This window comes from Biomphalaria glabrata, chromosome 13, assembly GCF_947242115.1.
Source record: "Biomphalaria glabrata chromosome 13, xgBioGlab47.1, whole genome shotgun sequence".
In the NCBI taxonomy this organism is placed as follows: Eukaryota; Metazoa; Mollusca; class Gastropoda; family Planorbidae; genus Biomphalaria; species Biomphalaria glabrata.
In genome coordinates this window covers 34345255-34369835 of record NC_074723.1, presented here as the reverse complement: position 1 = coordinate 34369835, position 24581 = coordinate 34345255, and the positions used below count along the sequence as shown (strand labels likewise).

Sequence of the window (24581 nt, the reverse complement as noted above, 5' to 3'; positions counted from 1 at the left end):
TGAGCTACAAAGCAACCTGTGTACATTGTTATTGCTCGTCCTGTCACGTGTGAAAGTTTTATTAAGGTAAAAGAATAAACAGAGAGACACCTTAAAATGTCATGCAGGGGAGTAGCCAATAACATTGAACTAGAGGAACACTCATTCAAAACAGAACATTGAACTAGAGGAACACTCATTCAAAACAGAACATTGAACTAGAGGAACACTCATTCAAAACAGAACATTGAACTAGAGGAACACTCATTCAAAACAGAACATTGAACTAGAGGAACACTCATTCAAAACAGAACATTGAACTAGAGGAACACTCATTCAAAACAGAACATTGAACTAGAGGAACACTCATTCAAAACAGAACATTGAACTAGAGGAACACTCATTCAAAACAGAACATTGAACTAGAGGAACACTCATTCAAAACAGAACATTGAACTAGAGGAACACTCATTCAAAACAGAACATTGAAAACAATGGCTGAGTAAATCAAAAGTCATTCATCTTTTGTCCTTCAACTTTCATTGTAGAGGTAATAAGTTTAAGTAAACATATTCCTCCACTTTTACGGGTGTACACCTCTTCTTGGTAGGATATCATGAGAGAGGCCTGTCCATTCTTGTATGTTATCCAGCCAGCTATTCTGTGAACGTCCCTTTTGTCGTGCTCCCTCCACTGGACCTTGAAGAATGACTTTTGAAAGTGCGTCATGTCTTACAATTTGATTAAACCTGCTCAGCTTAATCTCTTTACAGATATGGTATAATCCCACACCAGAAATTGTGTTGACTTGTAATAAGTCTAACCCGTTTGTTTTCATTTCTTGGTATCTGACACCCTGCATATTTCTGTAGCATTTACTCTCAAAGGCTTGAATTCTTCTTTCAGCCTCAGCGTTGAATGTCCAACTTTTACAACCAACTAGAAGTACAGAGACCACTAGCGAAGAATGAATACAGAATATAAAATAATAAAAAAATATACATTTAGAGAAAAAAATAGAAAGTCAATCATCGGTGGTAATAATTTAATGAATAATTACAATGAGCAGTTGCGGCCCTTGGCAAGTGATGGAACAGTCCAGGCCCCAATATCGTAGATTTCCTTGTCGCCTTCAGCTTCGCAATCCAGAATAGTTTTCATTAACTAGGTCTTGTTACTCGATATTTTGGAAGCTTTCCTGGCATCTATCTATCTATCTATCTATCTATCTATCTATCTATCTATCTATCTATCTATCTATCTATCTATCTATCTATCTATCTATCTATCTATCTATCGATCTATACATCGATCTATCTATCTTTATATCTATCTATTTATCTATCTATCTATCTATCTATCTATCTATCTATCTATATATCTATATATCTATATATCTATCGATCTATCTATACATCTATCTATCTATCTCTCTCTCTCTCTCTCTGTCTCTCTATATCTCTCTCTCTCTCTCTATATATATATATATATATATATATAATACCCATTACCGTTTTGTAAATGCCCTTCAGTTCTGGTAAAGACAACAACTTATGACCTGTCGATTCAACGAGTCATTGTTTAACTGTTCACTTTGGCATTAATGAATACAAGTAGCCGGAAGTGTCCAACTAGCATCGTCTGTTTTGTAAATAAACAACATCCATTCGAATTTGAATAGGAAAACGCTTACTGATCAAGTTTGAACCAGTTGCTTGACTATAATTATTTCTACATTACAGGTCATTTATATTGTTGTAATGTAAATATAGCTTGTAAACAATTGATTTTGTAAATTAAAATTAATAAAGAAAAATAGTTTTTTCTTCACTTTTGAAGAGAATCACTAGCGGATCCAGAACTTTGGAATGGGGGATGTAAAAGATAATATTTATATAGTGTAATGTGTAATGTTGAAGTATGCCGTATTACTATCGCACATTGGACTGGTCACCACCAATATTGTCGCGAATGCGTAGACTGCTGGCTTCTTGCTTCCTAGAGTCACATTTGTCACTTAACAAACACAAAGAGTAAAGATTGAGTGAGTCTGAGTTTTGGCAGACTAGAAATAACATTTATTTAATAAAACACTTCATGGTAGTTACTAAATAATCCAGTGCATAGAATACAATCACGTCCGCATAACAGAGGTATCAAACATACGACATATTTAATCTTATCAAATCTTATCTTATCGAATCAAATCGCATTACAGCGGGTAACAATAAACTTTACAGTTACTAACTATCAAAATACGTGTACTGTCTCAGAAGATTACTTAACTCAAAATTACTTAAGTCAATACCTAAAGATACTACTTGACTGCCTTGTCCAAAAAATACCGATTGGCTGCCTGACACCCAAAACGTTTTCTTGCAATTTTTACTACACAAGCGCGTTCTACTGACATCTACAGCTCATTATTTATCGAATGTTTTTAACTTTGTTTTATTACAGAACTAAAAATCAAAGTTCTAAACAAAAAAATTCGGGAGGGGGGAGAGAAATTAAGTGGATCAATTAAATTCTACTGTAAATGTTTTTACATTTTTAGGATTCATGTATAAATTGTAAGCTACAGAGTCCGACATTTATTAAACTAGAAAAATATTAGATTGAGTAAAGGTTGGAAGAAGATGACTAGAAAATATTTGGGTTCTGAACTCATCGCAATCGTTACTCTTTTAAATTACTTATACTATACGACTAGGCTCCAAAACTCAGGCCTCTGACAACAATAACATACTCCCCAAGGGCCGCCACTCTGCTCCAACCAATGGACCAATGAAAAAATAATAAATATACATACAATTCCTTAAAACTTACACCTAAGATTCTATCACGTGTCGTTACCAATACTCCATACAAACACTATCACCACAGTCTCTGTACAACAGGAACAAACGCAGTGAAGTCTTTAGTCTTTTCGACATCTGCTGCCAGTGCTCCTTTATTCAAATCAGATTTTTGACTTACGCAATAGCATTTCATGAACTTTCTTGTATCTCTTCTGTTGTAACTGGTGAAGGTGTTTCACCTGCTATTTTATCGAGCGCTGACACAGGCCGCAAACCCTCAAGACGTAAATAGTAAATACATTTACCCAAATGACTGCAGTCTTCACTGTTAAAAGAAACTTTTATTATTTTCATACCGAAAATCAACTAGCGAGAGGAATAAAGAAAAAAAAAAACATTCTACGCCTTATTTAAATATAATGATAACTATTATTCTGTGCGAATGTAAGCAAATCGTTATGACTAAGGTGCAATACAGTATTTGACATAGTTTATAGTGCAACATTTTCAAGCCTATAATAAAGTTTATATGGTCGGACATGAACTTCGGACAAAGCTATTCAAGTGTATTACGACAATAGCACTGTAGTACAGTGGAAGTATGACTTGTTAAGCTGCTACCTAGAAGTTAATTGATTTAAAGGTAAACAAATTTGCTAAAATTTGGGTACGCAGAATTCAGAGAGGTGCACGCACTTTGACGGCCTTTAATTCCTGATAAGTTTAGAATAGTCTTATATTTAAAATCCTACTTAAGTCATCAGTGGAAGCACTAATTGTTCAGTTAATAATTGAAAGTTCATTGATTTGATGGTTTAAAAAAAACAGCTAGAATTTTGCTACACAGAATCCAAGAGGATGGATGTGCACCCACATGTGTGCGCCAAATGGTTGTGCGGTTTATTAAAGATCAGAAATTATTTTTGTCCAAAAGGGAGAACACATCTTTAGCCTGTACTTCAATAAATCCTACAAAACGATTTCGTAATTAAAACATCCTTTAGCTAAAAGCATTGTTAGCATACTCAAAGATTTCTCTAAGAGAGATAACTAGGATCGAAACAAAGTTCCTAATATATATTAGTTTACTTCCCCTTGTTAGTTAAATTTCAACTGTGAACACCAAAAGATGGATAAACTTTATTTATATTTTTTAGTGATGAGTATGAAGAAATAAAGAAACTAATAGTAAATACAATAAATGAGAAGTGGACAAGACATCATCCGAATACAAGAGAGATGACGCCTATTATAAGCTATCGCAAGATCAACGTCTAATCTTTCGCATCAGAACCGAACAAAACAGAATGAGACAACATATGTTTAGGAAGCTCAAAAGTGAACCCAGTGAGATCTGCCCTTGTGGAGTGTCATCAGAGAATGCTGACCAAGTCCTTTGAAAAAACTCATATTTGACCAAGATGCCTGTGTTAATATTAGAAGATATTACGTCATTGTTTGTTGTTTATGTTTTATGCGAAAGCAAAGACTCGGACGGAAATAAAAGTTAGTTATATATGTCTACCTTGATAAAGACAGTCTCGTTATTATCATTATTAAATAGTAACGTCTACAGTAATGTATTATTAATCTGTGACTACAGAACAATGCCCGAAAAGACACTCGCCCTAAAACACCCCCAATAGAAAGAAAATTATATGGAGGGATGCCTGATTTGAAAACCACTGCGCAGTTCATCACATAGTCATCTGAACGCTCCAACATAATAATGAGAACGAGAAAGAAGAAGAGAAAGCAGGTATGAATAGTTCTAGGCATTAGAGAAATAAATTAACAGACATGTAGGTAGAAGACAGACATATAGGTAGAAGACAGACAGGTAGACGACAAACAGACAGACAGGCAGAGGACAGTGTAAGGGAACTCGGGTGAGTTCTTTACCACTTACATATGGCTCGATAATCTAGGGTATGATTCTCAATTACACTTGTCAATACTTGCTTAACTCAAATACGAACACTTAGTATACATCAACTCTAACTCCTTATATTCATGAATATCGATAATACTTTAATACTTAGTAAAGCACACAATTATATCACTCTTATGAAATACACAAAAACATCAGCACCCTACTCAGACCAGGTCAGCTCTCCAACTGCTAGACTGACCGCTAGAAAACCTAATTATCCCCCCCTTGAAAATCCCGTGATAAAACAATTCACACACCAACCAATAAAATAAACAAACACACACACAATCTCACATCTTACACACCCACGCTCTTGACATCTCCCCCTTACTTCCCCTAGATTTTCCCTGAAAATCTAAGTCTATATTATGTACACTAAAAAAATTAATTAATGACATTGATTGTTGAAGTACAACATGGTAAAAAGATACTACTTAAAATTACACAGTACATCTTACTATGTTTGCACCAGTAATTTGTTTCAATTCAACAAGCTACATCCATGAGTTTAAGTATGAAATAATGAATATTGCATTACTATGCATCAACATTAATAAAATACATGAATTCTCTTTCCATTACCAAAAAAAACAAGTTCATCAATAATAATGCATATGAAATAATTAAACTACTAATATAACTAAACTAATCTTCATCTGTTCCACTTGTCCAGTTCCTTCCCTTGTGACGTCAGATTACAATGTACTGTTTATTGTTTGTAAATATCGAGCTTAAGACTTGATTTCCGATGCTTCTCCATACTGGATGAGACGACGCGTCTTGTGCAAAGTACATTTAAAACACAAAGAGATGAACAGTTCAGTCCATATCATTTAGCAATAATAATACTAGTAGTAGTAGTAGTAATAGTAGTAAATTCTCTGACGAGACGATCATAGTTGAAAAAGTTCAACGTACATACTGGATTGCTGAGACGTGCACAGTCTGAAAACGTTACAATACCAGGCATGCTTCTGACAGAGGCAATAATGTGAGTTCAAACTGTCAGCCTAGACAATGGGTCAGCCCAAAAGTTGTCTGTACCTTTTATGTGCTGAATTTCAAAGTCAAAGTCCATAAGGTATAATATCCATCTAGCAATACGAGCATTGGTGGTTGCAGACTTGAGATACTTCAGATTCAGGTGATCAGTCCAAACAATGAACTTACGTGAATACAAGAAGTGTTCCAACTTCTTAATTCCCCATGTTAATGCTAACAACTCACGCTCCATTATGCTGTATTTACATTCACGTGGGAGTAATTTTCTGCTGAGGAAACGGACAGGATGCAATTTGTTTCCCACGTTCTGTAGAGCAGCAACTGCAACAGCCTTGTCCGAAGCATCACACTGTAGATAAAAACATTTATCCGGATCAGGCAACATTAAAATGGGGTGAGAAGTCAAGTATCTTTGTATACGCTCCCATGCAACCTCCCCCTCCACAGTCTTAGCAACTTTAGAGGGGTGCCCTTTTTTAAGAATTTCAGTAAAGGGAGACAACAAGCTTGAAAAGTTTGGAATGAAGGAGCGATAATAATTGAGCAGACCTAATAATGATCTGGTTTCCTTCTTTGTTTTAGGGTACCGTAGCTGCAGAATCTTACTGACATTAGAATTTTCAGGCTGAAGAAAGCCTTGCTTTTGCGGTTCTGTATATAAATACTTGTCCGTCTGCTAAGCACAAGGAGCATTTCTCTGGCAAAACATCTTCTTCATTGACAAGTGTCTCTCTTACGGCGATAACGCTACAGCCGCTATCTCTCAGGATCGACGCCTTTCTTCCATTCAGCTTTCCTTCTTCTATGTTTAGCGATCCAATAGACTTGTCATTCATAATGAAGTTAGCCACACTTTTTGGATTATGGTAAATCAGATTGCAAGTCCCTTGTCTTTCAGGCAATTGCACCACGGCACATTCGGCTTGATTGGAATAGTTCCTTCTTGTCTCATTCCTATACCTTCCTTGGTTATTCTGGTACATTCCATTTCCATAGTTGTTTCTTCTGTTGTTAACTTGGTTGCTAAATGTGTAATTTGGCCTATTCCATCGCCCTCTTGCTCTGTTGTAAGAATTGCTATAGCGGGGTCTGATGAAATTCCTTCTGGGCTCTTGGTATTCAATGTTTGGCCTGATATAGTTTGAGCTGCTAGGACTGGTTTGGTAGCGGTAATTTTGCCTATTCAAATCTCTTCTGTCACTCACTGCGTTGGCCTGATAATTTCTCGATTTCTTGAAAATGCTTTTGCTCGAGAAGATAATCTTTCTGTTCTCCAACAAATCAACTAGCTTGTCCAACGACTCAGGTTCTTTATCTAGGATCTCTTCTCTTACCTCCTCGTTTAGGGCACTGAGTATAGAGTCTTTCAATATTAACTCCTCCAGCTGATCAAAGTTCCTTTCTATTTTCGCCGCCTCGCACCATTGTCGGAAGTTCTTTTGTAATGCCACAAAAAATTCTCTTGGGCCATCTTCAATTGGGACAGTCTCATGCCATCTTTTCCTGCAGGCTTCCTTCGTCATTCCCACATAGTCTAGGAGCTCTTTTTTTATCTTCTCGTAGTCAGTGCAGTCCACTAATCTTCTCTGTGTCAGGAATTGCCTTAGTTTAGGTGTTATTTTCTCCTGCAGCTGTGCCACCCAGTCTTCTTCTAGAACCTTGTCTCTCCTAGCTGCCATCTCGAACATGTCGAGGTAACAAGGTAGATCTTCGGTTGTCATGGCAGGGAAACCTTTACTCAGTCTTGGTCTCTGGGCCGTGACTCCGGTTGTCGCGCTTGATTGTGTTTTATTTTTTTCCTGTGCGATTTGTAAATCAAGTTTCTTCATTTTTTCCTCATGTTCTCTCTGCTCTTTCTTTTCCTGTCTTTCTTTATCCCTTTCCTGTCTGTCTTTCTCTTTTTCCTCCAATTCCAGTTCTTTTAATCTTATCATCTGTTGCAGCTTGGACATTTCTCTTTCCTCCACCCTCTCAGATCTTTCTCTTCTTTGTTTCTCTGCCTCACTTTCTTTTTCCATGTTTTACTTTCTGATCCTTATAATACACAGCACTCAGTACGTTTGCTACACTAAGTTTACAGAAAATGTTAAAATAACAGTCCTAGTATTTCTTTTACCTTAAATTACTACCTTAAGAATAGTTATAGTGCTCTATTATACATACAATAGGAAAATAAAATCAATCCTAATTTTGCAGAATATTTTTAGTTATACAATAGATTAGAAAGACTAACTAGGCAAGTAAATGATCAAGACAGAAAGATACAAATTGAAATAATGATCAGATTATTAGATTCAGATAGGAAGTTAGAATACGTTGATTTAAAGACTCTTGCTTTTTTAAATTGGCAACGATAAAATCAGAATGAAATGACTGAAGCCTTAAATTGAGAGGCTAGTATGACAGCAAAGAAAAAAAATGCAGGAAAATATATGATAGTCAAATTGAAACAAATTATAATAGAGGCAAGAAAACAGAGGCTAGAAAGTAGAGGGTTCAGCTACACGAGAGGTAACACAAATCACTTAACTTCCACTCCCTGCACGTGATCCAACCTGTCCTCGTGATGCAACTTCGGGCTGTCGCTGTCCTCTCTGTACTGGTACTTCAAACCACCGCCGTTCCTCAAGGCCAAATCAAGGGGCATAACACATGAGGACAAATGTTTTAAAATAGAATGAGTGTCAAATTAACAACAATATAACATGTAGAACAATATTTGTAAGTTTAAGTACATCAATAACATGAGGAAAATGTTTTAAAATAGAATGAGTGTCAAGTTAACAACAATATAACATGTAGAACAATATTTGCAAGTTTAAGTACATCAATAACAATTTATAACTGCTCTACTTATACAATTTATGCGACGAGAGGTCCTGGTTTTCTTTCACAAGAGCCCCCAACTGTAAGGGAACTCGGGTGAGTTCTTTACCACTTACATATGGCTCGATAATCTAGGGTATGATTCTCAATTACACTTGTCAATACTTGCTTAACTCAAATACGAACACTTAGTATACATCAACTCTAACTCCTTATATTCATGAATATCGATAATACTTTAATACTTAGTAAAGCACACAATTATATCACTCTTATGAAATACACAAAAACATCAGCACCCTACTCAGACCAGGTCAGCTCTCCAACTGCTAGACTGACCGCTAGAAAACCTAATTATCCCCCCCTTGAAAATCCCGTGATAAAACAATTCACACACCAACCAATAAAATAAACAAACACACACACAATCTCACATCTTACACACCCACGCTCTTGACAGACAGATTGTTAAAGACACAGACAGACAGATAGGTAGAAGACAGACAGGCAAGTAGAAGACAGACAGTAGAAGGCACAGACAGATAGACAGACAGACAAGTAGAAGACAGACAGTAGAAGACACAGACAGACAGACAGACAGACAGGTAGAAGACAAACAGAAAGACAGATAGACAGGTAGAAGACAGACAGGCAGGTGGAAAAAAGACAGACAGGTAGAAGTCAGACAGGTATTATAAGACAGACGGACATTTAGAAGACAGATAGAAGACAGACAGACGGAACGCTAGGCTCATAATCACTAGGTCCCCACTACTTAACAATTCTAGCACGCACTCCAGGACACGAGAATACGCAACGGACGTAAATAACTTCTCTTTTGAAGGACCGTCTTTGATTCGTAAGATTTAGAAGACAGAAGACAAATTATTTAATTTAAAAAAAGACATTTTGAAGTCATTAATGATGGAAATTCTTATAATAATTATAATAATTTATAGGCTTATAGCTCTGTCGCTACCGATATTTAATGAATGGAGATTTATATTTTCAATAATGGGTCATGAAATATTCATATACAATTCGCGCTTTTAAGAATGTACTTGTAAGTGCCTCTCTAACCGTTCTGTATTCTCTTATTTTAATGGAATGGGTTGCCTGAGTCAGCCAGGAAAACCAATGACTTAGCATATTTTAAGTCACAAATCAACATGCATGACTAGATTGACATATGATATGCGTAGGACGTAACTATCTTATTTTTTTAAGAAACATCTATAATCTATAAGTACTACCAAAAAAGTTTCAAACTCATTAAGGCTGCTATTGTATTGTTTATAGTTTTCAGACTACATGCATGTATAAATAAAATATAAAATACATTATTTAATCCTACACAAGTATACATTCCAGTGCATTATAAAACGGTATATATTTTGAAGAGAATTAGGCTGACACTTATAATATGACACATGGGCGTGGCCGGGAGGAGGGGGGATTCAAATTATCACTTGACCCAGACCTCATTGTCTGAAAAGGAAACTTAATGCCCCAGTGCAGCCAACTAAAGGAATTTCCTAAGCGTAGCTAAAAAGGGTTTTGTGGTTATCCCCCCCCCTCCAATACATAAACTAAAGCAAAACTATAGTTACCATTTTCTACCAGTCGCTGGACTCCATTAATAAAGTGCAGTGAATAGCAGAATTGGTTTGCGATTTTTTTGCGGAAAAGTAGCAAGCTAATTGCACTTTAGATAGGTAACCTCAGAATATACATTTTTTAAAGGTTAAAATAACGGAAATAATGCTTGGATCTGGGGTGAAGCCTCGGACCGAGCTGGGGGAGCTCACAGCAATCCCCCAGACTCCCTAGCTGTCCTTGGTGGTGTGTACTGTCTTTTCACTTGTTAAAAGAAGAACCTACTTTAGGATAAACAAAAACACCCATAAGAATGAAAAGTCGGAATGTAAAGAAGATTAATTACATACATGAACATATACATTGCAATTGGGGGGGGGGGGTTACCCCCACACCGAAAAACGCCCATGATATGACGCCATTAATTCGTGGGCCGGTTTATATGGTAATGCCCGGGCCGATTTTGATACGCAGTCCGCCCCTGATCAACGTTTAATCTTTAGCATCAGAACCGAACAAAACAGAATGAGAAAACATAAGTTTAGGAAGCTCAAAAGTGAACCCAGTGAGATCTGCCCTTGTGGAGTGTCACCAGAGAATGCTGACCATTTCCTTTGAAAAACTTATAATTTGACCAAGATGCCCGAAAAAACACTCGCCCTAAAACACCCCAAATAGAAAGAAAATTATATGAAGGGCTGCCTGATTTGGAAACCACTGCGCAGTTCATCTCATAGTCATATGAACACTCCAACATAATAATGAGAACGAGAACGACAAAGAAGAAGAAGTAGCAGGTATGACTAGTTCTAAGCATTAGAAGAATGAATTAAAATTAGTCAATCAAACTAAACTACCATTTAGAGTCACTATAATTGTTGTTTTAAACATTTGTAGACGTACCATCTTGAAGATGTATAGATTGTACATCCATGTAGTGTAAGATTTTCTATAATTCGCTAAGTTGACATTAAAGGAAACGGTAATGGATATAAGAATTTCAATACCTATAAAATATTTCCGAAATGCAATGCTTCTCAAATAGCCTCTGACAATCATTCCAACTCCTGGCCTTCACTTGTGGCTCCGGCGGAAGTTTTCAGTAACAGGAGAAGGGGCAAGGGCAAGTAACTGGCGCCTAAACCAGTAAGTTTTGTGCAGGAGTGTCTAGATAGACATGGCTGAGAAAGACAGCTATGGACTCAAACCTCTGTTGCCTTGAAGCTATACCCAAACATGGGAAAGGCTTCTCAGTAGAAATATCAGGAAACGCCGACAATTAAAATGGAGTTTTCAAACTAAGGACGCCCCTGAGTCCATCCAACTCTTATTGGTATCTGACTTTAGTTAAGAAAATCTTATATATTACAGAGGTTACTTCAAAATAGAAGATGATTACGTCCTACGCCTTTCATTTGTCAATCAATTTATGCATGTAACATGTAAACTCTGCTAAATCGTTAGTTTTCCTGGCTGATTCAAGAAACCCTTTTCCATTCTACAATGGCACTAGGGAAGAAGGAGCACTTTTTTTCTAGCTTATGGAATAAAAAAATGCGCCTCTGTCCTTGTGTCTTTCTCAGTATTTAATAGGAAATATAGGCAGTTGTTCATTAAGTCTGGCCTTATAACAGTAAACCTGTTCGGAAACTTATGTCTAACCATCTGCTCCAAGGTCTGAAAGGGCTTCTTAACTTTAAAAAATATTTTCCAGCAATCTTTCTGCCTCTCCCTCCCTCTCTGCCTCTCTTTTTTTCTTTTACTTTCTCTATTATTATCTTTGTTTTTATCTTTATTATTTCGTTGTCATGACAAGAGAGCCATCACGGATGTCAAACAAGTTACAACAAGTATCCATTACTCTCAAAGAACTATTGTTTTGCTGGAGCTGATTCTGTAACTCGAGGGTTCTCCAAATTTCTTAGTCTGGCTGACATAATACATTTCCTTGACTTACAGGTCGCATCAACTTAAAAGATATGGAGATAATGGAACCAGGTCTCTCCTGCTACGTGACCAGATAATTCTAGGGGTCAGTTAGCACCATGTCACGAGCAGGATGCGCTTATCGGGCCGTGGGTTGAACATCAATGGTGAAACTAAATATGATAACAATATTCTGCAATCTTACATCGTTGTATAACTCGTCTAGTGTCTATCTATAAAGAGACGAGTTTCTCTCCCTTGCCAATTGTTGAGAAATGGCTTTCCTACTGAGTCTTCTTCTTTGCGTTTATTTAGCTCCATTAGCTCTTTCAGGTATTTAGACTTTCGACTTTTGTTTGTATCTAGTTTACAGTCCTGAAGCTTTCATATTAGCAAAGTTTTATAAGAAAGGCTATATGTACTACTTTTAATTTGGAAACATTATATACATCTAGCTTTTATTTATTAAAGATAACTAAGAAATGTTTTTTAATACTTATAAAAATATTTTGAATCTTACTTTATATCACAGATAGTATACGTACGTAAACTTATTGTTACATAAACTTGATGTTACATAAACTTGATGTTACATAAAAGTAATGTTACATAAACATAATGTTACATAAATGTAATGTTACATAAACTTGATGTTACATAAACTTGATGTTTAAAATTTAAACCCTTTCTGCCGCCGTCCTCTTCTCTCCTGTGGGAGTTTAAATATCTAAATATCTACATTTTTAAAACGTATTTATTAAAACAAAGTAAACACGTTATGTTGTATACACTCTAAGTTACATACGCTATATGTTATATATAAAACCGATGTTATTGTTTTAGGCCTCATTCAGGTATAGAACGACATTGGTTCATGCTTTTTCATATGACTGTGGAGCCCTATTTTGGAGAGACACTCCTGTCCACATAGTTTGCAGGTCAAAGTAGCTTTCGCTTTTGTGGTAGAAGAGCTGTTGGTCACTGTCTCTCTCTAGTGCGGTCAAGAGCTTTGTCTTCCCAATGGTCAGTCCAAAACTGCCCGTACAAGACACTGGCCCCAAAAAACACCCCAATAGAAAGAAAACTATATAGAGTGCTCGCTGATTTAGAAACCTCTGCGCAGTTTATCTCATCTAGTCATCTGATATTAACTCCAATTGGTGACAAGGCAGGGAGACCTAGGTCTCCCGTAGTGCCCTGGTAAGGAACTCTGCTGTTTGGCGTAGTGCCTCATAGCTTCCATACAAACATAGTGAACCACTGGATACGTTTTCCCTCAGCTCGCGGAGCTGTGGACACTCTTGCAAGACGTGCGCCACCGTATCTTCTGATTCCACACAGTGTCGGCAACGGGCATAAAAATTTGGCCGGAACCGGGCGAAGTAAGCACCTATGGGGCAGTGTCTCGTACGTCACTGCGCTATTGTTGTTTGTTCCGACCTTTTTAGCCTCCACCACGGGTCCTCTCGATTTGGCGACGCATGTGCTGCCAGACTCCCCTGGCAGTGTTGGAGTCATTCCAGGATTTCAACCACTTTACATGTACCTACATTCGTATTGCTTTCGTAGCCTGTGGGAACGTACTTGGTGACTCGAAAGTGGGCACGGCCAGCGCTCCTTCTCGTGCTAGAGCATCCGCCACGGCATTGCCCCTCACGCCGCAGTGCGAGGGCCCCCACTGCATTACGATGACAGCTCCAATAAGTAGGCGGATGTTATTTGCAGCGCCTAATGCCTCTTCCACCAATTTGGACTTTCCCCCTTTCAAGCCATGGCTTGGAGGCAGGACTGGGAATCGGTAACCATTACAACGGTTGTCGCAACGGTTATCTTTTCACGCATTTTTTGGAGCACGTAATTGAGGGTATTGGTTATCGCCGTTAATTCTGCATCAAAGCTGCATGCGACGAGGCCGCATGTGCCTGACAGCTTGTCTGGTTCATGGTCTGGGTAGCAGATATAGGCCCCATACCCAGCTCTTAAGGGGTCCTTCATGACCGACCCGTCTGTGTAACAGTAAATGTCATCAGCCGGGTAGGTCTTTAGTGTGTCAAATGCCATTTTCCTCAGTAAATCCGGGTGTTTGTGCCGCTTTGTGGCCCCCTCCAACCTGTGTATAGTGAAATTTATGGGAGGGATGGGCTTTCTCCTCCAGGGCGGGTACGTACGTATCCGTCGGATTGGGACCCGATCAGTGGAGAGGCCAGCTTGAGCACTCAAATTTGACGCGCAGTGCATAAATGATGTCCGTTTTATCATGTTTTTTACTCTCCACTGAGTGACTAATGTATGGGTCGGTAGCCCTGGTTCGCCCCTTTTGTAGCGTTCCAGGGCCGTTAGCACGGCGCGCTCTCTCCTCAAGCTGAGAGGAGCCACGTTGGACATGATTTCTGCAGCGGAAGTTGGGCTCGTTCTATAGGTGCCGCAAATGAACCTGAGAGCCTGGGCCTGTACACGGTCGAGTGATTCGAGGGCCGTCTTGCTTGCGTACATCTGCACGGGCAGGCTGTACTCGATTTGGGATCTGACAGCCCCTGTGTACAGTGTGCGGAGCGTGTCAGCTCGGGCGCCCCACTTGGTGCTGGCTAGCTTTCTGAGTAACCCAAGCTTCTCCGAGGCCTTTCGTTCAACATCCTGGATGTCCAAGTGCATTGAGAGCTTCCTATCTAGGGTGACTCGTAGATATTTTTGGCGTGTTTTCTAGTCATCTGAACGCTCCAACATAAAAATGACAACGAAGATGAACAAGAAGAAATGTTTCACTGATTTTAAATCATGTTTATCACATCCACGTAACGGAGGTGGGGGAGACCAGTTTTTCTTGAGCCAGACGCAACTTGCCCGTACAGAATGATTTTTGGGTAGCGATTTTCCTCTATCCGCGAACATGTCCGAGCCAGCGCAAGAGTCGTTGCCTAAGGACTATAAAGATGCTGATAAGGTTCTATCGCGCACGTTTGTATGTTACATACACTTTATGTTATATGTATGTTATGTTATAAATATATTATTACCTTTTGGGATGTTTGATTGACCGTGAGTTCGTTTGAGCCTGGCTGAGAAACATATCGATGGCGCTCAAGGTTCGACACCCGTCTCAAGCACAGTGGTGTCTACTGAGCGCCTAAATTTTCAAGTTGCTGCTCGGAAAACGTTCTCCAAAATAAGCCCACCCCCACTGGACAGCAGATGAGATTGGACCAAAGCGCTCGGAGCATGATATTAGTGTAAGCGCGAAAATTGTCTTTAGTTAAATCTATTAGAAGAAAACAAGCAAAATTTGAAATTTATAAGGGGAAGAACTTCTTCTTTACAAGTATATATCTAAATCATATAGGATTTATTTTCTTAATTTGGTATCAAACAAAATAGTCAAATTATCAATAATTAACTGACTAATTAGTTAATTTGTTTATTAGTTGTTTTTTTTTTAATATGTCAGTGAATAATTTAACAAAGTTTAGACTTCATCTGAGAATGGGTGTAGGAGAAATATCGTACAAACGTTTTACCAGACAGACAGACAGACATACAGACAGGCATTGTGTGAGTTGATGTTAGCTTTGTAAATACGATTAATGTTGTCTACACATTATGATACAAATATATATATATATATATATATATATATATATATATAGCACATAGTGTTAAAGTCATATGCTCTAAATGTTACATACATCTATTACCTAAAAGAATTATTAACTCTTTCTCTCCTAATAGACTATGCCGACTTGGATTTGATCCCATTAATACAAATAGATTTTTAAATGTATACACTTTTATTTGCGTTATGTAAAGAGAGCATGCATATTCTTATAATTCGATGTCAAAAATAACATTGTAAAACAAAGAAAGTAATTACGAGAGAAAGAGTTATCTATCAAGAGTTAAGATAGTTATCTATCAAGAGTTAAGATTGTTATTTATCAAGAGTTAAGATAGTTATCTATCAAGAGTTAAGATAGTTATCTATCAAGAGTTAAGATAGTTATTTATCAAGTGTTTACATAGTTATCTATCAAGAGTTAAGATAGTTATCTATCAAGAGTTTATATATTTATCTATCAAGAGTTAAGATAGTTATCTATCAAGATTTAAGATAGTTATCTATCAAGAGCTAAGATAATTATCTATCAAGAGTTAAGATAATTATCTATCAAGAGTTAAGATAGTTATCTATCAAGAGTTAAGATAGTTATCTATCAAGAGTTAAGATAGTTATCTATCAAGTGTTAAGATAGTTATCTATCAAGTGTTAACATAGTTATCTATTAAGAGTTAAGATAGTTATCTATCAAGAGTTTATATAGTTATCTATCAAGAGTTAAGATAGTTATCTATCAAGAATTAAGATAGTTATCTATCAAGAGCTAAGATAATTATCTATCAAGATTTAAGATAGTTATCTATCAATAGTTAAGATAGTTATCTATCAAGAGCTAAGATAATTATCTATCAAGAGTTAAGATAGTTATCTATCAAGAGTTTAGATAGTTATCTATCAAGAGCTTAGATAATTATCTATCAAGAGTTAAGATAGTTATCTAGCAATAGACAAGATAGTTATCTATCAAGAGTTAAGATAGTTATCTATCAAGAGTTAAGAAAGTTTTCTATCAAGAGATAAGATAGTTTTCTATCAAGAGTTAAGATAGTTATCTATGAAGAGTTAAGATAGTTATCTATCAAGAGATAAGATAGTTTTCTATCAAGAGTTAAGATAGTTATCTATCAAGAATTAAGATAGTTATCTATCATTAAGTTATACGATGCAAAAGATGAATTTGAATGCATTTATCGTTACCCTAGTAAGTTTGAAAAAATTTCAGAGATTCCTATTTGGTGAAGATTTTTGGATAGGTTTCTAAATCATTCAATTTTTCCTAAGTATTTTAAAATATTTTGTTTCAGATCTTATCATTAATGTCCAGCCAGAGGTCATATTGCCAGTGTTCACGTCACAACTTGTGATCAACTGTTCTGTAACTAACAACCAAGTTCCAAACATTGATGTCATCAAATCTGTGTCACTGTCACGTTATAACGAAACGATCAAAGACTTTTATGTTCTTCTGTCACTGGACACTCACACTTTCAATCTCCAACAATTTGTTCAGTTCAGACATGCGCAAGTCAGTTTTGGAAATCTGTTCCTGTCCTTGACTGTCTACAATCCTATTCAGTCGGACGCTCAAGCTTATAGATGTAATGTTGATGGAGATAACTCTATTCAGAAAAATGTTTCCATGAAAGACAAGAAAGAAGTGAGATATGAGCCAAATGTCTCAGCATTGATTGAAAAAATCACACGATTAATGATTTCCAAAGAAATAGAACAATGTTCTTCGATGAATGTAGGGATTTCTGGATACAATAATATAAGTAAGTATTAGAAACAAAATAATACAATGTAGTAGGCTTTAAGCAGTGGTGTATCAAGGTGTTTGGATGCGCGCGGGGCTTGACCTGTTTAGGGGCCTCTGAACTTTGACATTTGACATCATAACACAAGATAATGGTGTTATATTTAATGTAAAAAAACTAATCTTGGACAATCCAGTGGGGGTGTAGCTAGGGGTTTGAATACGCGGGGGGCTTGACCTCTTTAGGGACCCCTAAATTTTGACACTTGACATCATGACAAAAGATAATATATTATATTTAATGTAAAAAACTAATCTGGGACACTCCAAAGGGGGAACCCTTCTCAAGTGAGGGCCTGATTTTTTTTTTTATTTTTCCCCACTCCCTACTTACGTTCTTAGTGATAATTTACTGTCTGTTATATTTCCAATATTTTATTTACGTAGTAGGAATTCTTTTTTAAGTTATTGAAGGAACAAACTTGGAGAATACTCTACAAAGTGCTGAGAAGTTGTAGAGGCGACATATGCTAACTGTGATGTTTTCATTCTTTATTGCCTGATGTTTCTTCTTTTGTTGGAGATGTATTTAAATAATTTGAGAACAAACTGAATAACATCTGAGTTCTTCTCTTCATTCCTTGTTAAACATCTTCGAACTAATCGTATATGTAGACATTCAATTCAATAACAAATTGACTTAAATATCTTGATAATATTACATTTTTACGTAAACTATTTCGATTTGTATAACTTTTTCACCACAAACTTAATTTTTTTGTATACAGGATCAAAACTTCGTTTCGTTGCAAGTTCTGAAATTGTAAAAGAACTCATAGAACCTTTGACAGTCAAATGTTCTTTTCCGGTAAAGTCACCATAAATATTTTTTTTAGAAATTACCTGAGGCGGAAATTAAATCTTATTTTACACACATCCACAGACAAGCGCACATAGAAACAAATGCAAAAACACACGCACACAAACGCACTCAAAGACACTCACTAAAGTACCCACATACACACAAAAGTACCCACATACATACAAAAGTACCCACATACACACACAAAAACACACACAAACGCAAAAACACACAGACACATCCAAACGAACTTAAATACAAGCACCAACATTATAAATAATTGTATTTTTTTTTTCTAGATTTCATAAAAAAAAAATTATGTTTGAATTACTTTGTCCATAGTCAATTTGAAATCTCGTGGTGTTAACAAACCATTTGCTGTATACAAGAGTGTTTTTGTTTGTTTGTGTATTTTTAAATAGGTGAGTAGTTGTAGTATTATTTGGCAGATCTTTAGAAAAGTTTTATTAATATTTATATGTTTTGTTTCACAGGCTTCAAACGATAGTTCTTATCAAGATTCAGTTCTTCAATTCATGTACATACTTCACGGTAACGTTTTATTAATATAACAAACATTTGCGATCTTAGAGTATTGTTATTTAAAAAGCTTATATCAACTCACTGTCTGTCTGGTACAAAGTGTGTACACATTATTTGTCACGATCTCATTCAGGGATCAAGCTGAGACCTCGCAGTGTTCATTGTCATTGACAAGACATTAGTCATTAAAATAAACTTACCAATCAGACAATTAATTACTAACGATTCCTTTTTTTAGTTTCATACCAACAATGGGAACTAATCCTTCAGTATTCACAGATATGGCTACATTTATTTGGGTTTAGTCCCCTTAAACAATTGTTAACACTATTTCTCTATCAAGCATTCTCCAATTACATTAAACAAATATTTATTTTACCTCACAAAACAGGAATTGATAAACCAAAAAATCTCAACTTATTAATTAATGGTATTGGTAATTAATTATTTAGCTTGGTATCGAATAAAGGAAATGGTTGTTGTTGACATCTGTTGACCTCTGTCTGTCAAAGAGCGACTATGGTTCATTTCCAAAACTTCTTCATAGACTGTAAGCACTTTGAAAAGTCCAGTCAATTAGTCTCAAAATGCTTATGAATGTAGACTTCTCGCGGCATCGACCATTTTTGGTTTGAGTCGTACCATTCTGTTGAGTTCTCTTCTGCCTCCCACGGTATCAGCAATGTGGACACACCTATGGGATTTCTTCCTATTTCAATTAGTTTCTCTCTCAGAGACTGCGATCTATAGGGCAGATGGAACTAAGGTCATCTGTTTCTATGGGCGACGGTAAACGAGTAGATTGCCATGTGGTCAACACAACGACCAAAATCCTTTACTTTCCCTAACTAAAGTCAGGAGGTACACATTTGAGGGTGCAATTAAAATCCCAAAATTCAAAATTCCAGTCTTTACCAAGATTGGAACCCTGAACCCCACTCAAAACGCTTAAAAGTAACCACTCAGCCAGAGAGCCTCTTTATTCCAATAATATTGCACAAAAATTCTGTGGGATGATTGCCAATGTTGGAATTGCTGCATTCCCGTGAAAACCCTCTCTTTCCCTCTTCCAGTAAGGATTAAAGACTTGTCAGCTTGAGTCTATGAAATCCTACTACAGACCGATGCACAATATTTCTCAAACAAAATTTTGTTTAGAATAATAATTTTTGTTACTCTTTATGACAAAGCAAAACATTTAAAATAAAAAAAAAATGTATGCCTTTTATCATTCTGTATTTCTAGCATTTTAATCTTGCTACATATCGGTACATTTTTTTTTCAGAGACCACTGAAGTTATTGCAACTATATCTAGAGATCAACCTGTTACTAAATCTGGACAAAACCTGAGCTCCAATACAATACAAGGCGAACTCTATCACAACTTGTCTAAAGATTCCTATCTTCAAGTCACATGGCAAAATGTGAAATTGTTTGACTCTGGAAAATATTTTTGCGGTGCCCATGTCAACTATGTACTCGGACAAAAAGACAGATTTCAGGAGCAGTTAGTCATTTCTGTACAAAGACCAACTTTTGATGATTTGGTCAAAGTTGTTCATGATTTGCAGAGAGACGTTGGTAAAGAAAAACAGAGGCGAGAGATTAGCGAACGAAACATAATGAATATTCATGAGCAAAACATCGAAATTGTTAAAGAAGAAATGAAAATTAATCAACAAAACATCAAAAATGTTAAAGAAGATGTGAAAATCAATCAACAAAACATCAACAATGTGAAAGAAGATGTAAAAATCAATCAACAAAACATCAAAAATGTTAAAGAAGATGTGAAAATCAATCAACAAAACATCGAAAAAAAAAAAGAAGATGTCAAAATCAATCAACAAAAGATCGAAAATATTAAAGAAGACCTAAAAATCAATCAACCAAAATTCGAAAATGTTAGAAAAGAACTGAAAATCAATCAAGATAACATTGAAAATATTAGGGAAGAAGTAAAAATCAATCAACAAAACCTTACCCGCTTGAAAGAGACAATAGATTTATTACAATATAATCTTTCCAATTATGAAGGTACTGAGTTTTTATTCCATTCATTTATTTAGCTAAAAATTCGTCGGATCAAAAATCCAAACAATGGAACTCGAAAAAGGCTCTATTTCCGTAGAAATTGGAAAGTTAATGTATATCGTTATGAATATAATTACCACATAATTGATCATAATTTGAAATTTCGTATTTGGCCTTAATAATATTAGAAAATACATTTAAAATATCAATTAATTTCGGCGAGAGGTCTAGAAAATCTTTATCTTGAACAGCGGCTATTTCCTCTTGTTGGATACAACCATTATATCCTTTACTTTTAAGCAAGCAATTCGTATATATATATATATATATATATATATATATATTATATATATGCCTATGATTGTGCCCTGCTAGCTCACAATGAACATGACCTCCAAAACGCGGTAAACGAATTTGCATACGATGTCTCCTTTTTTCAGTTTATCAATACCCCTCGTGAAAACAGAATTTATGTTCAAAAAGTCACCTAACAAAACATACCCAGACCAAAGGATCACCGTAAACAAACAGCCCCTTAACGTAGTAGACCGTTTCACATATCTAGGTGTTACAGTGTCAAATGACACCTCAATTTCAAGGGAAATTGATAGCCATCTAGCCAAAGCCAGTAGCGCTTTTGAAAGTTTTCAGACGACAGTTTAGCGGAACAAATCGCTCCGCTTGCCTACAAAAATCAATGTCTACCAAGAGATGGTTCTTTTAACCCTTCTATATGAAACATGGACACTATAAAGAAAACAACTAAGACTCTTGAGCGCTTTCACCAAAGATGCTTGCGCTCCATCATGGACATACGGTGGCATGACCGCACTACAAATAGCGATGTTCTTGCGCACGTCGGAATGGACAGTATATTGGGACTTCATTTGGTTTGACACTTACGCTGGGCAGGGAAAGTATCCTGTATGGGAGACGAACGTATGCCAAAGGAAATCTTTTTGGGTGTACTAAATGTTGGTCGACGTAACAGAGGCGCTCCCCGGAAACTCTTTAAAGACCAGCTTAGGCGTCAACTTTCCTTAGCTGATTAAGAAGATAACACCTGATGGCAAGCGGCCTCGGAAAAAGACAGATAGAGGTCACTCACGAAGGCCGCGTTATACACATTGATAACCAAAAGAAAATCTGCTGCCGAGGACAAACGCAGACGGCGAAAAGAAAATCTAAATCGACCACCTGCGGACAATGGTTATGCTTGCCCTGGATGTGGTAAAAGATGCAGGTCACAGCTGGGGCTGCGCAGCCACGGAAAATGCTGCATTTCTCATTAATCTTTGGGCTCAAAGACAAGCCTTATTATTCCATGTTCTACAGTATGACCTAGAGGTCCCGCATCAATTTATGTTTCGTACTAAAGCTATAATGAATACACTGACTGTAATATTAAATGTCAGTATGTCACCATTTGAAAAGTTAAACTACAAAGACTTTCTTCCAAGCCAATAACAGTCTAGAAGTTTTAAGCAAAAGTTTCCACGTTAAACGACACGACCTGAGCTGTGGTTGTTCTAGATTGTTGGATGAGTTCAAAGACTTTCTATTCTAATCTCTAAGATACTTTGTATTCTAATCTCTAAGAGACTTTGTATTCTAATCTCTAAGAGACTTTGTATTCAAATCGCTAAGAGACTTTCTATTCTAATCTCTAAGAGACTTTCTATTCTAATCTCTAAGAGACTTTCTATTCTAATCTCTAAGAAACTTTCTATTCTAATTGCTAAGAGACTTTCTATTATAATATTTAAGTGACTTTCTATTCTAATCTCTAAGAAACTTTCAATTCTAATTGCTAAGAGATTTTCTATTATAATATTTAAGAGACTTTCTATTCTAAACGCCCTGTACAATGACATTTTTAGGTAACATATCATAAAAAGCAAATTTAAGATTGGTAGTCGTTTCCCGATCGCTCGATCATTTTCGTCATAACAAAAGGCATTCCGACATGAGTTCGTGTAATAGTATTCCCAAATTAATTTCAACTAGCATGGCATGGTCTCCTGGTTCTAGTTTATTAAATAATTAGACTTTCAGGAACATTAAGGGTACCGTTGTCTAAGTCTGTCTCGCAAGGTTAGCCTGGTATAGAAAAGGAAAATGGCAGGGGCCTTGCCACGAGTCTGACCCACCCGCCAGAGAGAACAATGTTCTCATTCAGGACGATGAGAGAGAGCTCTTGTTCACTTTTGCTGGCCTAGAGTTCCGAGAAGAAGAAGAAGTCAAGATGTAAATACCTACCTTTTATAAGCTCTGAGTAAATTTACACTTTTGCTTAACATAATCAGAATCAGAATTTTTAATCGAATTGAGGGCAAGGGAAATCTTTTATAAGTTATAAAATGGTTTAATTTAAAAATCTATACACCTATAATTATTGCGGGTCCTATGAAAATTGCGTGGCCTACTGCGATCGCTTAGGTTGAAGTGGCCTAATGCCGGCCCTGCAAAATAGCCCCGTATGCTACGCCGCCGGTAGACAAGTGTTTTTTTTTATATTTTACTTGTATTTTTTTTTGTAATGACATAGTTTATAGGTTTATATTTGGCGTGATGGCTATTTTCACGCATACTTTTTGGCGCGAAATGTTTAATCATATTATCATTATTTTTTTTGTTATTATGTCTTTAAAATGAATAATGCCTATCTTTGTTTTGTATGTGTAAAATAAGTAAAGGGGCAAACACATACTATATAATATAGTATATAAAAAAAAAACACTATGTTTTTTATAAAATATTTAAATTATCTCTTGAACCGAGAAACATCTGCGCTAAAAACTCAGCTGCTAAAAGGCTGCGACTAAACGTTATTTACCTGTCCGATGGACTGCATGCATCAAATGTGAACTTCAAATAATTTTAGAACTGTTTCTATTTACTTTCAGGAAAAACAAATTACACATCTCTATTACAAGAAATCCAGAATACTTTAATACCGGAGTCATGTCGTGGCATCATCCATAAGAAAGAACGCGTGGAGGTGACATTAGCTTCCGGGTTAAAGGTCATGTGTGACACAAAGACAGACGGCGTTGGATGGATCATCTTTCAGAGAAGAATCAACGGAAATGTAAATTTCTATAGAGGCTGGAAGGAGTATCGTGACGGCTTTGGAGATTACAACATTGGTGAATTTTATTTGGGAAATGAAAATATTTTTAGTTTAACTTCTACTGGACAATATGATTTGAGAATTGATTTAGAATTTAACAACAAAAAATATTTTGCGCAATACGAAAACTTTAAAGTATTGAGTGAGACTAAGAAATATAAACTGAAGATAGGAGACTATTCAGGAAATGCTGGAGATGATTTATCAGTTCATAACGACATGTTCTTTACGACTTTTGATAGAGATAACGATGTAGAGAGTGACTTAAACTGTGCAGAATATTGTTCAGGTGCCTGGTGGTATATAAACTGTCATTATTCTAGTCTAAATGGTCTATGGGGACGTACATCACTTAAGGGAATGAACTGGCATCAATTAACTGGATACACTAACAGTGTTTCTTTTAGCGAGATGAAAATAAGAGAAAGAAAATAAAACGAACATTTGGAACAACAGTCATACCCCAGAGAATAAAAGAGACGCCCCTCCCTTTCCAATTAAAAAAATACATTAAGAGATACTAAAATGAATTTTGTGAAAAAAAAAAGAATTTAAAATAAAGCAATTCTTAGTTTTGAA

General features: G+C 36.3%; 1 protein-coding gene across 1 annotated transcript; it reads left to right on the top strand.

The window, feature by feature from the left end:
* Positions 1 to 12294: 12294 nt before the first annotated feature.
* Positions 12295 to 24581, top strand: LOC106066964 (angiopoietin-2-like). Its single transcript, XM_056008453.1, has 6 exons — positions 12295 to 12396; positions 16978 to 17448; positions 18218 to 18297; positions 18786 to 18843; positions 20120 to 20872; positions 23776 to 24581. Exons 1-6 carry the CDS (start codon positions 12339 to 12341, stop codon positions 24435 to 24437), a joined length of 2082 nt encoding a protein of 693 aa, XP_055864428.1. The 5' UTR covers positions 12295 to 12338; the 3' UTR covers positions 24438 to 24581.

What these genes read in the sequence shown, in the direction of transcription:
- LOC106066964 (XM_056008453.1), top strand. Translation starts at nt 12,339, where the DNA reads ATGGCTTTCCTACTGAGTCTTCTTCTTTGCGTTTATTTAGCTCCATTA. An exon ending in TTCTGGATACAATAATATAA is followed by an intron (nt 17,449 to 18,217) that starts GTAAGTATTAGA and finishes TTTTGTATACAG; the next exon opens with GATCAAAACTTCGTTTCGTT. An exon ending in CAGTCAAATGTTCTTTTCCG is followed by an intron (nt 18,298 to 18,785) that starts GTAAAGTCACCA and finishes TTTGTTTCACAG; the next exon opens with GCTTCAAACGATAGTTCTTA.